Source organism: Nerophis ophidion, linkage group LG10, assembly GCF_033978795.1.
Source record: "Nerophis ophidion isolate RoL-2023_Sa linkage group LG10, RoL_Noph_v1.0, whole genome shotgun sequence".
Lineage (NCBI taxonomy): Eukaryota > Metazoa > Chordata > Actinopteri > Syngnathiformes > Syngnathidae > Nerophis > Nerophis ophidion.
In genome coordinates, this window is record NC_084620.1 from 47,076,780 (window position 1) to 47,092,264 (window position 15,485).

Below are 15,485 nucleotides of genomic sequence, written 5' to 3' on the forward strand. Positions count from 1 at the left end.
CTGGGAATGCCTCAGGTTCCCCAAGGAAGAGCTGGATTAAGTGGCTGGGGAGAGGAGAGTCTGGGCTTTCCTGCTTAAGCTGCTGCCCCAGCGACCCGACCTCGGATAAGCGGAGGAGGATGGATGGATAAATATATATCACCATTTTTGAAAAATTGGAAGGACTTTCAATCAATCCATGTTTATTTATACAGCCCTAAATCACAAGTGTCTCAAAGGGCTGCACAAGTCACAACGACATCCTCAGTTCAGATCCCACATCAGGGCAAGGAAAAATGACAATGAGAAACCTTGGAGAGGACCGCAGATGTGGGTGAACACCCCCTTTAGGGGAGACCGGATGTAATGGACGTTGAGTGGGTCTAACATAATATTGCGAAAGTCCAGTCCATAGTGGATCTAACATAATAGTGAGAGTCCAGTCCATAGTGGGGCCAGCAAGAGACCAGCCCGAGCGGAGACGGGTCAGCAGTGCAGCGATGTCCCCAACCGATGCACAGGCGAGCGGTCCACCCCGTGTCCCCACTCTGGACAGCCAGCACTTCATCCATGGCCACCGGACCTGTGCCCTCCCTTCCACAAGGGAGACAGGGGCAGAGCAGAAAAGAAACAGCAGATCAAGTGGTCTAAAAAGAGGGATCTTTTTAAAGGCTCAAATATACAAATTAGTTTTAAGATGGGACTTAAATGCTTCTACTGAGGTAGCATCTCTAACGGTTACCGGGAGGGCATTCCAGAGTACTGGAGCCCGAACGGAAAACGCTCTATAGCCCACAGACTTTTTGGGGGTTTTGGGAATCACTAAATAAGCCGGAGTTCTTTGAACGGAGATTTCTTGCCGGGACATATGGTACAAGACAATCGGCAAGATAGGATGGAACTAGACCATGTAGTATTTTATACGTAAGTAGTAAAACCTTAAAGTCACATCTTAAGGCCTAATTTGATCAAACTTTCATGTTCTTGTCAAAAGTCTAGCAGCCACATTTTGTACCAACTGTAACTGTTAGGCTCGTATAAAGTTTTTGATTTCCATAGCTGGTTCATGGAGATTGGTAGATGGAGCTATTGTTTTAGGTAATTCCGGCCCGATTTTGACAAAGTATTTCATAAAGCCGTTAGCTACTTTTTGCCTGCTGACTGAAAGTTTTGTTGTCATGAGTGTAGTGATCTGCAAAACCTTTCATTTTGGGCTTGGTCCCTATTATTTTGTTGAATATTTTCCAGAAACCTTCTATGTTAGATGTGTTACTTTCAGGCAAGCTCTTATAATATTATTTCTTGCATGTATATATTATATCAACTCAGGATCAATACTTTTTTCTTAATACATTTTTTGTTGAAAATGGTTGATTTTTTTTTACCACAGGGCAAAGTTTATTTCTAGGCATGGTTTGAAAACAGTCATGAAATTATTATACATGATTTACATTTAGTGTTTTCTCCCAATTTTGGTCTCTAAGATCTTGCTTCAGATCAGTTCTGGTTTCCTTTGTTATTTTCAATGGTTGGAATTATTTCTGTGGACCAGCTCAATACTCTTGGCAGGGTCCTTGAGGGTGCATGGGAGTTTGCCCAACCAGTTAAATGTGCTTTGTGTAGTTGGAGAAGGCATTCGACCGTGGGTAGCGCTCAGAGAGTATGTGGTATCGGACTGTTTCATTGTGGCGGTCCGCTCCCTGTATGATCAGTGTCAGAGCTTGGTCCGCATTGCCGGCAGTAAGTCGGACCCGTTTCCAGTAAGGGTTGGACTCCGCCAAGTCTGCCCTTTGTCAAAGATTCTGTTTGTAACTTTTATTGACATAATTTGTAGGCGCAGTCAGGGCGTTGAGGGGTTCCAGTTTGGTGGCTGCAGGATTAGGTCTCTGCTTTTTGCAGATGATTTGTTCCTGATTGCTTCATCTGGCCAGGATCTTCAGCTCTCACTGGAAGGGTTCGCAGCAAAGTGTGAAGCGACTGGGATGAGAATCAGCATCTCCAAGTCCGAATCCATGGTTCTCGCCCAGAAAAAGGTGGCGTGCCATCTGAGGAAGAGACATTGCCCCAGGTGGAAGAGTTCAAGTACTTCAGAATCTTGTTCACGAGTGGATCGTGAGATCGACAGGCAGTGCGCAGTCTTCAGTAATTCGAACGCTGTATCGATCCTTTGTGGTAAAGAAGGAGCTGAGCCGGAAGCTCTCAATTTACCAGTCAATCTAGGTACTCATCCTCATTTGGGTTATGAGCTTTGGGTTGTGACCGAAAGGACAAGATCAAGGGTACAAGCGGCCAAAATGAGTTTCCACCGCCGGGTGGCGGGTCTCTCTCTTAGAGATAGGGTGAGAAGCTCTGCCATCCGGGAGGAGCTCAAGGTAAAGCCCCTGCTCCTCCACATGGAAAGGAGCCAGATGAGGTGGTTCGGGCATCTAGCCAGGATGCCACCCGAATGCCTTAGGGCACGTCCAACCGTTAGGAGGCCATGGGGAAGACCCAGGACAATTTGGGAAGACTATGTCTCCCGACTGGCCTGGGAACGCCATGGAATCCCCCGGGAGGAGCTGGACGAAGTGGCTGGGGAGAGGGAAGTCTGGGCTTCCCTGCTTAGGCTGCTGCCCTGCGACCCAACCTCAGATAAGCGGAAGAAAATGGATCGGTGGATTTAATTATTTCTATTTGGCAACAAACTTACAACAGTTACTAATCACATCATGGATCATTTTTACGGGCAGCCGCGTTTTGCACAAGCTGCGGACGGCGGAGTGATGCCCGATCAATGCCAGCGTACAGTGAGTTGTTGTTGTCTAGCCGGTCTGTGATGAAGGTGATAGCAGTCTCCAGGTCGCTCTGGGAGAGATAGGTCTTGGTCTTTGCTAGGGTTCTGAGATGGTAAAAGTTGGTACTAACCACTGGGCTGACCTGTTTTGTGAATTTAAAGGCATTATCACGGAAGACCGGATGTTTTCCCCAAGAGTACCTAGAGCACTGATAAATGAGACTGGAGATGTTTCGCCAAAGATGATGATCTTGGTCTTGCTCTCGTTAAGGTTGATGAAGTTAGCACTCATCTATGCTTTGATGTCAGTTAGACAGTCAAGCAGTGGCTGAAGTGTGACCTGTCCTGTGGCCTTAAGAGGTAAGTAGATCCGAACATCATCGGCGTAACAATGAAATGAGACATTGTGCTTGACCAGGATTTCACCTAAAGGTAGTATGTACAGTAGGAAGAGTATGGGACCTAGGATTGACCCTTGAGGAACCCCAAAGGTAAGGGGGGGAAGGGGGCAGTGAGGAGAGAAAGTCTCTTAGCTGCACAGAGAAACTCCGGTCAGTTAGGTAGGACTGAAACCAGCTTAGGGCTACACCTGAGATGCCCACGTACTGCTTCAATCGTGACAGTAGGATCCTGTGATCCACCGTGTCGAAGGCCGCTGTGAGGTCCAGGAGCAGCAGGATCACAGGCCTACTTGAGTCAGCGACCGGAAGCAGATTGTTTTGCACTCTTGGAAGTGCCGTTTAAGTGCTGTGAGATGTTTTGAAACCAGACTGGAATTTCTTGTGGATGTTATTGATAGCTAGAAAAGATTGTAACTGGACATACACCAATCGCTCAAGGACTTTGGACAGAAAGGGTATCTGAGAGATGGGTCTGAAGTTGAAAAGAACAGAGGGTTCAAGGTTTATCTATTAATTTAAAGGCTGCACCAAAGCATTCTTAGAAGCAGCCAGGTGGTGAGGATTTGGAGGGAGACATGAAGCCTATCCTTCACCCACTTTCGCTCTGCGCGGCTGCAAACGCGTCTGAGAGCGCGCGTGGAGTCATTTACCCATGGTGTTAGAAGAGCTTTGCTACGTTTGTATCTGTGGGGCGCAACAGAGTCTAAAATAATCAGTACAAGCCGAGGTAAACATAGAAAAAAATCTCGTCAACAGTAAAATCACAGTTTACACCTGGTGCGCAGACTGCAGAACTATTGAAGGCAAATGAGAAAATAGCAGAAGTTGAAGGGTTGATCATGCATGAGCGGCACTCGGTGACATGGGAATTATTACCGGAGCACAGGATTACCGTTTACTTAGGGGAGATGCTGGCAACAGACACCAGGGGGCAGTATGTACAATAATTTATTTACATATATATATATATATATATATATATATATATATAATAAATATATATAATAATAAATTATTATATATATATATATAATACAAAACAATATTAATAAACTCTAGAATGGTGTGTGACAAAATCCAAGACTGAATGTGTGTGACTATGTGTGTAGATTAGCTGTTGAGTGTTACCGTAAATGTCAAATGAGGAAGCAGACAAAACCAAGGAGGGCAACGCAGAAGGGATCGGAGATTCACGTGAGGTCTGCGGGGCAGAGAGAAGCGTCAGAGTCCGGGGGCGAGCGAGTAGTCGAGGAACGAGAGAGGCAGTCAGAGTCCAGAGGAAGATCCAGGTAGAAGTGAGATAGACAACTCACTTTCAGGGCTACTGAGGGTAGGTACACCATTCAGAAACTAAGATCCCGCAAGGACCCTTGGGTCCACTGGTCCTTCTGCTGCTTTTCTGATTAGACCGTGGGCACGGTCTGTGCGGCAAGTGCGGGGCCGTGTCCTGTAGAGCTCACAGCAAAGCCTCTCGGTGCTCCCGCAGATGAGGGAGAAACAGACTGTGCGCGTGCCGTAACACAAATAAACCATAGGATACCACGAGATCTAAAGTGTGTCCCTTTTCCTGTGTCGGGCCAATGACAAATTTACTTGAAGTCAAATGAATCAAGGAGATTCAGAAAATCTCGGGCCAGAGGTTTTGATTGGCAGCAAACATGAACATTAAAATCAACACAGATTACAATTTGGTCGTAATTCACCAAGATCCCAGACAGAAAATCAGCAAAGTGATGTAAAAAGTCTTTGTTGAATTTAGGAGGACGGTACACCACTGCTTACAGAACAGGGGGAGACAGAGTCAATTCAACGACTTGCAGTCCAAAACTAACATAACATGTGGAATATGCCGGCAAGTGAACGAATATTTGTAAATAGAGGCTAAACCTCCTCCGCACCTGCTTGTAGTCCTGGGAGAGTTGAGGAAATCACAAATCCGGTGGAAGCAATTTCAGAGAACGCCGCATTATCTCCAACGGTCAACCAGGTCTCGGTGAGGAACATAAAATCCAACTCACGGGTGGTAAAGAAGTCCTTGAGCCGGAACCTTTTGTTCGCCAAGGACCGGACATTTATCAGGGCCGTCCATCCTCCCATTTCCTACAACTTGTCCCATTCAGGTTCGCCTATCTCAGTTGCAATTAGGAGGAAGGCGGGGTACACCCTGAACAAGTCGCCCTCTCATCACAGGGCCAACACAGATAGACAGACAACATTCACACTCACATTCACACACTAGGGACCATTTAGTGTTGCCAATCAACCTATCCCCATGTTTTTTGGCGGTGGGTGTAAGCCGGAATACCCGCAGGGAACCCACGCAGTCACGGGGAGAACATGCAAACTCCACACAGAAAGATCCCGAGCCTGGGATTGAACCCAGGACAACTCAGGACCTTCGTATTGTGAGGCACATGCACTAACCCCTGACCCACCGGGCTGCCCTATCAGGGTTATCCGAAGATTAATCTCCTTGCAAGCAGGTGATACAGCGCGCTTCAGCATGGTTGGGCGGAGCAGTCCAAACCACACCCACACACATATACACACATATATATGTATATATACACATATATGTATATATACACTTATGGATAAGTATATACATATATGTATATACTTATATACACACATACAGTGGGGCAAAAAAGTATTTAGTCAGCCGCCGATTGTGCAAGTTCTCCCACTTAAAATGATGACAGAGGTCTGTAATTTTCATCATAGGTACACTTCAACTGTGAGAGACAGAATGTGAAAAAAAATCCAGGAATTCACATTGTAGGAATTTTAAAGAATTTATTTGTAAAGTATGGTGGAAAGTAAGTATTTGGTCAACCATTCAAAGCTCTCACTGATGGAAGGAGGTTTTGGCTCAAAATCTCACGATACATGGCCCCATTTATTCTTTCCTTAACACGGATCAATCGTCCTGTCCCCTTAGCAGAAAAACAGCCCCAAAGCATGATGTTTCCACCCCCATGCTTCACAGTAGGTGTGGTGTTCTTGGGATGCAACTCAGTATAATTCTTCCTCCAAACACGACGAGTTGAGTTTATACCAAAATGGATACATGGATAATACAGCAGAGGATTTGGAGAATGTCATGTGGTCAGATGAAACCAAAATAGAACTTTTTGGTATGAACTCAACTCGTCGTGTTTGGAGGAAGAAGAATACTGAGTTGCATCCCAAGAACACCACACCTACTGTGAAGCATGGGGGGTTGAAACATCATGCTTTGGGGCTGTTTTTCTGCTAAGGGGACAGGACGATTGATCTGTGTTAAGGAAAGAATGAATGGGGCCATGTATCGTGAGATTTTGAGCCAAAACCTCCTTCCATCAGTGAGAGCTTTGAATGGTTGACCAAATATTTATTTCCACCATAATTTACAAACAAATTCTTTAAAATTCGTACAATGTGATTTACTGGATTTTTTTTCACATTCTGTCTCTCACAGTTGAAGTGTACCTATGATGAAAATTACAGACCTCTGTCATCATTTTAAGTGGGAGAACTTGCACAATCGGTGGCTGACTAAATACTTTTTTGCCCCACTCTATTTGCATATACATACATTCACATACATATACATATATACATACATACACAAATATTATTTTCGATACTTAAAAGTTTAAACATTGTTACTCCTTGTCTGGAATTTGACCGTGGTTGATCATTCCACTGTTTATAGTGAGTAACACCCAGCTACAATTTACATGCAAAATATGAAACTCCCTCCACTGGCAAATAATGCAAGGCATTTGACGGAGAGAAAAAAAAAAACTAGCGTTAGGACGTCAGCAAATACACCCAAGGGTAAGAAAGCCAGAGCGCAGAGTTGGGAGGAGGCTGGACTATACATAGATGGTGTAGAAGATCCAACGCTGCATGAAGCGGGATCTGTATTTAGCTCGTCTTTGTTTTGAACTAATCAAGGGAGCAAACTGAAGCAGCTTGCGGTGTATTCAGCTTGAAAACAATTGCTGCCAATACCACTGATCAATGGAATGCGTTTTACTGGTGTTTACTTGAAGACTTTCATCTGATGCTGGCACAACACTTACCTGGGAGTTGGAGCTATTTTGCACTGACCAAGTGGAAAAGACTTTGCCTAAAATGACGACTTGAAGTCAAGCTGAGGACTAACATGACGCAAATTGGAGAAAGGACCAACTATGACGGATGTGTAAGGATCCGACGGATCTAAGAGGAGTCGACCTCAGATTTATTTGATTTATTTGTTCAGGCGCGCTTACCGCTCATGTCGTCCACGTGGAGGTGCGATGCATCGCCTTTGGTGTATCCCACCAGCCCCCTCGGGAAAGAAATGGTGTTTCCAGTGCTCAGTAGGGGTGGATTGTAGAGATGCAGAGCCACGTTGTATTTGGTTGGCAGTGTTAAGAATGATTTCACCTCCAGCCTCACCATCACAAGTAGGATCCGTGAGGATAAGACGCGTGTCTTTGGTAAGAATTGATATCCAACCTTCTTGAATACGGTTGATTTCTTCAGATTCATATTCTCATTTGACGAGTTAAAGATACGATGTGAGTCTTGGTCTCTTGTCATATTTGGTGTCAGTCAGACTTTTTGGCTAATTTAGAGTCACTGTTGTTTTATATTGTGCAAGGCGATCAAAGACTTTACAGTACAAGGTCGTGTTCTATAAGGTAAGGTTCGTTGGGACCAAACTATAGAAACCCTGCTGGATGTCAGGACTCTTTATTGCATGATGATCTCATTTCCAAGTGTTAATATAAGAGCCGCACACACACACACACGCACGCACGCACGCACGCACACACACACACACACACACACACACACACACACACACACACGCACACACACTAGTTATCATATGGAATGAGGAGAAGTTTTTGTTCGTGACTTGTGGGGACCACCCTTTCTGCAGGTTGTGGAGGCATTAAAAAATTTAGATAAAATGGCCACTGCACAGTTAGCTCATACACGTCTTTAAATCTGGATTGATGAAGTAATGTGCTGATCATACTTACTGGGGACTCTGGGGAAAAAGAGTTAATATGGTTCATGGGGACCAAACTTAAATAGTTTAGCATAATTGACACACATTTGTACATGACGACTGAGGACCATTCAAAAAAAGTTCAAATTAAATATGACATGATCCTCAGAATCATTTAAAAAGTTATCCTTTTAGGGGACCAGTTTTTTGTCCCCATACCGTCAGGGGTCCCCTATAGGTGTAAATAGAGCGATGTCCCCATTAGGTAAGTATTGCCAAAACACACACACACACACACACATACTGGTTATCATTTGGAATGAGGACCAAGTTTTAGTTTGTGACTTGTGTGGACCACCCTTTCTACAGGTTGTGGAGGCATAAATTTTTTTTAGGTAAAATGGCCACTGCCCAGTTAGCTCATACACGTCTTTAAATCTCTGGATTGATGAAGTAATGTGCCGATCATACTTACTGGGAACCCTGGGGAAAAAGAGTTAATATGGTTCATGGGCACCACATTTAAATAATTTTGCATAATTCACACACATTTGTACATGACTACTGAGGACCATTCAAAAAAAGTTCAAATTAAATATGACATGATCCTCAGAATCATTTAAAAAGTTATTCTTTTAGGGGACCAGTTTTTTTGTCCCCATACCGTCAGGGGTCCCCTATAGGTGTAAATAGAGCAATGTCCCCATTAGGTAAGTATTGCAAAAACACACACACACACACACATACTGGTTATCATTTGGAATGAGAACCAAGTTTTTGTTCGTGACTTGTGGGGACCACCCTTTCTACAGGTTGTGGAGGCATACATTTTTTTTTTTTAGGTAAAATGGCCACTGCCCAGTTAGCTCATACACGTCTTTAAATCTCTGGATTGATGAAGTAATGTGCTGATCATACTTACTGGGGACCCTGGGGAAAAAGAGTTAATATGGTTCATGGGCACCACATTTAAATAATTTTGCATAATTCACACACATTTGTACATGACTACTGAGGACCATTCAAAAAAAGTTCAAATTAAATATGACATGATCTTTAGAATCATTTTAAAAAGTTTTCCTTTTATGGGACCAGTTTTTTTGTCCCCATACCGTCAGAGGTCCCCTATAGGTGTAAACAGAGCGATGTCCCCATTAAGTAAGTATTGCCAGAACACACACATACATACTGGTTATCATTTGGAATGAGGACCAAGTTTTTGTTCGTGACTTGTGGGGACCACCCTTTCTACAGGGTGTGGAGGCATACAATTTTTTTTAGGTGAAATGGCCACTGCCCAATTAGCTCATACACGTCTTTAAATTTCTGCATTGATGAAGTAATGTGCCGATCATACTTACTGGGGACCTGGGGGAAAAAGGGTTAATATGGTTCATTGGCACCACATTTGAATAATTTTGCATAATTCACACATATTTGTACATGACTACTGAGGAACATTAAAAAAAGTTCTAATTAAATATGACATGATCCTCAGAATCTTTTAAAAAGGTTTCCCTTTAGGGGACAGTTTTTTGTCCCCATACTGTCAGAGGTCCCCTATAGTGTACTGTGAAAACAGTGCGATGTCCCCATTGAGTAAGCATTGCCAGAACACATTATATGGAATGGGGACCAAGTTTTTGTCCGTGACTTGTGGGGACCACCCTTTCTACAGGTTGTGGAGGCATAAAAATTTCAGGTAAAAATGGCCACTGCCCAGTTAGCTCATACACGTCTTTAAATCTCTGGATTGATGAAGTAATGTGCCGACCATACCTACTGGAGACCCTGGGGAAAAAGAGTTAATATGGTTCATGGGGACCAAATTTAAATAGTTTTGCACAATTCACACACATTTGTACATGACTACTGAGGACCATTCAAAAAAAGTTCAAATTAAATATGACATGATCCTCAGAATCATTTAAAAAGTTATCCTTTTAGGGGACCAGATTTTTTGTCCCCATACCGTCAGAGGTCCCCATAGGTGTAAACTGGGCGATGTCCCCATTAAGTAAGTATTGCCAAAACACACACACACACACACACACACAAACACATACTGGTTATCATTTGGAATGAGGACCAAGTTTTTGTTCGTGACTTATGGGGACCACCCTTTCTACAGGTTGTGGAGGCATAACATTTTTTTAGGTAAAATGGCCACTGCCCAGTTAGCTCATACACGTCTTTAAATCTCTGGAGTGATGAAGTAATGTGCCCATCATGCTTACTGGGTACCCTGGGGAAAAAGAGTTAATATGGTTCATGGGCACCACATTTTTAATAATTTTGCATAATTCACACACATGTGTACATGACTACTGAGGAACATTAAAAAAAAAGTTCAAATTAAATATGACATGCTCCTCAGAATCTTTTAAAAAGGTTTCCCTTTAGGGGACAGTTTTTTTTTTTGTCCCCATACCGTCAGAGCTCCCCTATAGTTGACTGTGAAAACAGTGCGATGTCCCCATTAAGTCAGCATTTCCAGAACACACACACACACACACACACACACACACACACACACACACACACACACACAAATACTGGTTATCATATGGAATGAGGACCACGTTTTTGTTCGTAACTTGTGGGGACCACCCTTTCTACAGGTTGTGGAGGCATAAAAAATTTAGGTAAAAATGGCCACTGCCCAGTTAGCTCATACACGTCTTTAAATCTCTGGATTGATGAAGTAATGTGCTGATCATACTTACTGGGGACCCTGGGGAAAAAGGCATAATATGGTTCATAGGGACCAAATTGAAATAATTTTGCATAATTCACACACATTTTGTAAGTGACTACTGAGGACCAATTAAAACAAAAAAAAAGTGCTTAGAGTGCAAATGTCTCACACTAAAACTAACCAGTAAGTGTGTTTTATGGGACAATGCCTAAAAATCACTTAGGCATCTTCAGAATGGATCTGACTATCATTTAAAAAAGGTTTCCCTTTAGGGCACCTGTTTTTTTTGTCCCCATACCGTCAAAGGTGACTATGTAAACAGAGTGATGTCCCCATTAAATAAGCATTGCCAGAACACACACACACACACGCACACACACACACACACACACACACACACACACACACACACACACACAGGTTATCATATGGAATGGGGAGAACTTTTTGTTCGTGACTTGTGGGGACCACCCTTTCTACAGGTTGTGGAGGCATTAAAAAATATTGGTAAAATGGCCACTGCCCAGTTAGCTCATACACGTCTTTAAATCTGGATTGATGAAATAATGTGCTGATCATACTTACTGGGGACTCTGGGGAAAAATAGTTAATATGGTTCATGTGGACCAAATTTAAATAGTTTTGCAAAATTCACACACATTTGTACATGACTAGTGAGGACCATTCAAAAAAAGTTCAAATTAAATATGACATGATCCTCAGAATCATTTAAAAAGGTTCCCCTTTAGGGGACCTGTTTTTTTTGTCCCCATACCGTCAGAGGTCCCCTATAGTTGACTGTGGAAACAGTGCGATGTCCCCATTAAGTAAGCATTGCCAGAACACACACACACACACACACACACACACACACACACACACACACACATTGTTGTAATTCATACCTTCTTGAGACCTCCGAAAAAACGCCTACCTCTTAAGGTCCACCCTTTCTAGACATATAAAGATTTGTATTTACAACATTAATATATACATACTATGCAAATATAAAAAAGGTAAGCTTTTAGTTATTTCAATTTTTAATTATTTTTTGTAATTGTTTTTTAATCTTCATTATTTACTTCAAGTCATTACAGTATGTCTCTATGTACATATTTATTTATTTGTTTTATTAATTGTATCCAAAGGGGGCGCACTTTCATTTCTTACGCACACTTGTTATTGCATATGTTGGCCAGAGGGTGAGCAATTTTAAAACCGACACACAGTCAATTTGGAAAAATCCCAAATTTTTGGGACCACCCTAATTTTGATAGATTTCACCACCAGGGGTGCAAATGAGATCTCTTTTTTTTGTTTTCTGTAATGTACTTAAGGTCGATGATAAACGAGTCACGGACCACAGTTGGCCCCTGTACCTCACTTTGGGCAACCCAGCTGTAGACTCTAACTGTTAATGGCCACTATAGTCTTAGTAGTGTAGTGTATTTGTTCATCCAATGGTCACAATTGGGACGCGGGTTGTCTTACGTCAGCACCGGAAGTTATAAAATCAGCGGTTCACCTGGCAGGTTTTTCCGGGGATGAATAGGGAAGTCTTTCTCTAGCTGCCGTCTTGTTTTATTATATATTGCTGCCTTTGCACCTGTCAATTTTTACTTTAATATGCACATTAAATTAACAAAAAAAAATACTGACTTTGGAGCAATGTTCACGGACTCTAGTTTTTGGCTCTCTATTAGATGCAATGGTTTAACGTATCGGGACCATGATTTCGGTCCTATTTTGGAAGGTACTTTTCCTTGTTGATGTCTCAAGAAGGGTACAAATACAATACCACGCACACACACACACACACACGCACGCAGATTCATGTTATATTTATTTACACTGAAGCTGAGGGCCGATTTTAACAATGAGTAATATATGAATATACATCCATCCATCCATCCATTTTCTACCGCTTATTCCCTTTGGGGTCGCGGGGGGCGCTGGTGTGTGTGTATATATATATATATGGTGTATATATATATATATATATATATAGTGTGTGTATATATATATATATATATATATATATATATATATATATATATATATATATATATATATATAGTGTGTATATATATATAGTGTGTGTATATATATATATATATATATATGGTGTGTATATATATATATATACATATATATATATATATATATATATATATATATATATATATATATATATATATATATATATATATATATATATAATACAAAAACAATATATTTTTTTACATAAGCTGTAAAAAAAAAATCTAAAAATGTTGCTTTAAAAACTGGCACCAGAATTTTACAGTAAAAGCTGTGTTTTTTACAGCATAAATTTTTTTTGTATAAATGGAATGGAATGGAGAAACAATACCACGGTTTTAGCGGTAAAATTCAAGCATCAGATCCGCCATTTATTTTTTTTTTAACCGTAAAATCTTGTGGTTTTAATGATTTATGTTTTTTGTTTTTTTTAATGTTTTGGTGTCTTACTCTATATGGAAAAAAAGAGTATCAAAGTTGATTTTATGGTAAAAAAAAAAAAACTTTAACCGGAAGATCGATTGTCAATTTTACAGTCTACAATTTGATTGATCTTTTTTTTTTTAAATCACAAGTCAAGCGGATATTTAAGTACAGTTTTTATTTTTATTTGAACAAAAATTATTTTTGGAATACATGAAAATGTAATATTTTGATGTTGATAATATTGAATTTTAAAAGATATGCAATTGCATGCAATACATGATTTTAGTGTCAAGTGTATTTCTATTGTGTTTTGTATATTGTACAGGATTACTTGTTATTTTTATTGGATAGTAGTATGTTTATTTCAATTGTTAGTTTTTCCTTTATTACCTCTTGTGTTATTTATTTTACCCCATATTTTTTCCCACAATCGCACCTTAAATTGGAGTTTTCAATCTCGTTATATGCAAATATAATGACAATAAAGTCTATTCTATTCTATCCTAAAAAGGGAAAGAACAAATATATGTAGTAAGATTAAGCATTTTATTAACACATATTATTTCCAAAATATGCACCTATCTTTGCTTAAACTGAATTTTTGTTTGAACGTAAATATAAATACATATTTATAAAGTTCTCATATAATTGCATTATTATTTTTTTGTTTTTTGCTTTTTTTGTAAAAAAAAAAAAAACTAAACAAAAGAGAAAAAACATTGTTTTTTTATGGGAGAAAAAAAATATGCACAGGAATCGACACCTATCTTTGCTTAAACTGAACAAAAGACTCCATGCTTGAGATGCGCGGTTTGCGGTCTCATCCGCGGAGTCCGCGGATAAGCCGCGGGTCGGGCGGGTGACATGACGAAAAAATTGATTTTAAATAAATTCGGGCGGGTGGCGGTTGAACCATTTGGTTCAGGGATCTGTAACTTTTACCGTTCAAAGAGCCATTTTGGACCCGTGTCACAAAGCGAAGAAAACAACGTCTGCCGGCAGTCACTCAGTTAATAAGTTTTATGGCGTGCTATGAAGCCTTTGCCTTTGAAGCCTTCTACAACATGTACAATCTACTTGCCAGTCCAGCAATATGTTGTGTGTGGCTTCCACTGACACACGCACACGACTGCAAGGCATACTGGGTGACACAAAGTACACTAATGGTTGTGATATAAACAATTTTAACACTCCTACTAATATGCGCCACGCTGTGAAGCCACACCAAACAAGAATGACAAACACATTTCGGGAGAACATCCTCACAGTAACACAACATAAACGCAACACAACAAATACCCAGAATCCTTTGCATCCATGACTCTTCCTGACTATATTATACACCCTGCTAGCAGCAAACCCCGCCACCCCCCCCAACCCCCCGTGCGTCGGTAAGGTGGGCTGGGTTGGGGGCGCGGGGGTGTATAATATAGTCAGGTTGTGTTGCGTTTATGTTGTGTTACTGTGAGGATGTTCTCCCGAAATGTGTTTGTCATTCTTGTTTGGTGTGGCTTCACAGCGTGGCGCATATTAGTAAGAGCGTTAAAATTGTTTATATCACAACCATCAGTGTACTCTGTGTCACCCAGTATGCCTTTCAATCTTGTACGTGTGTTTGAGGAAGCTGCATACAACATGTTGCTGGACTGGCAAACGGTTCGCACATGATGTAGAAGGCGTCAAAGGCAATGGCTTCACAGCACGCCCTTTTTCTCGGTATCTGGATGAGCATCATCGGATATTCGCGAGAAGGTTAGCGGCTCCCTTTGCCTTCTTTACTTTGTGACACGGGTCAAACTAGCTCTTGTAGTGGTAAAGGTCGCCGACTCCGGATATATAACAACCGGCGGGCGGTTGCGGTTCTGATAAAATGTTGGTTCGGGTGGATGGCAGGTGGATGACGACTTTAGTAATGCGGTTGCGGATGATATAATTGATGTAACCAAAAAATCTGTCGCCATCTGGTGGTTTAATGGTGCCACTGCATCTTTACCCACTGACAATGGACACAGAAAGTATTTCAAAGCAAATTAAACACAACAGCAAGTCACCGCAATCATGGTTTATTGCATTTAAGTCATTTGTTGGCAGATTTGTGTCATTGCTATGCAAAAAACAAACAAACAAAAAAACGTATATGAATGAATAATACCCATTAACTAGTAGTTGAGAAGT

The 15,485-nt window shown here is 41.3% G+C and overlaps 1 protein-coding gene across 3 annotated transcripts in view; it reads left to right on the forward strand.

The window, feature by feature from the left end:
* The window catches only part of LOC133560912 (rho GTPase-activating protein 23-like), a 116,247-nt gene that overhangs the window by 34,218 nt on the left and 66,544 nt on the right, over positions 1 to 15,485 (forward strand). For 2 of the 3 annotated variants that reach the window (XM_061913946.1, XM_061913947.1), the window contains exon 1: positions 7,017 to 7,625. The exons of the other annotated variant lie outside the window; for it this stretch is intronic. In XM_061913946.1, coding sequence (XP_061769930.1) covers positions 7,443 to 7,625 — 183 coding nt within the window. In that variant the 5' untranslated portion in view covers positions 7,017 to 7,442. Of the gene's footprint in view, positions 1 to 7,016; positions 7,626 to 15,485 lie in introns of those variants that run through there. 3 annotated transcript variants of the gene reach the window in all.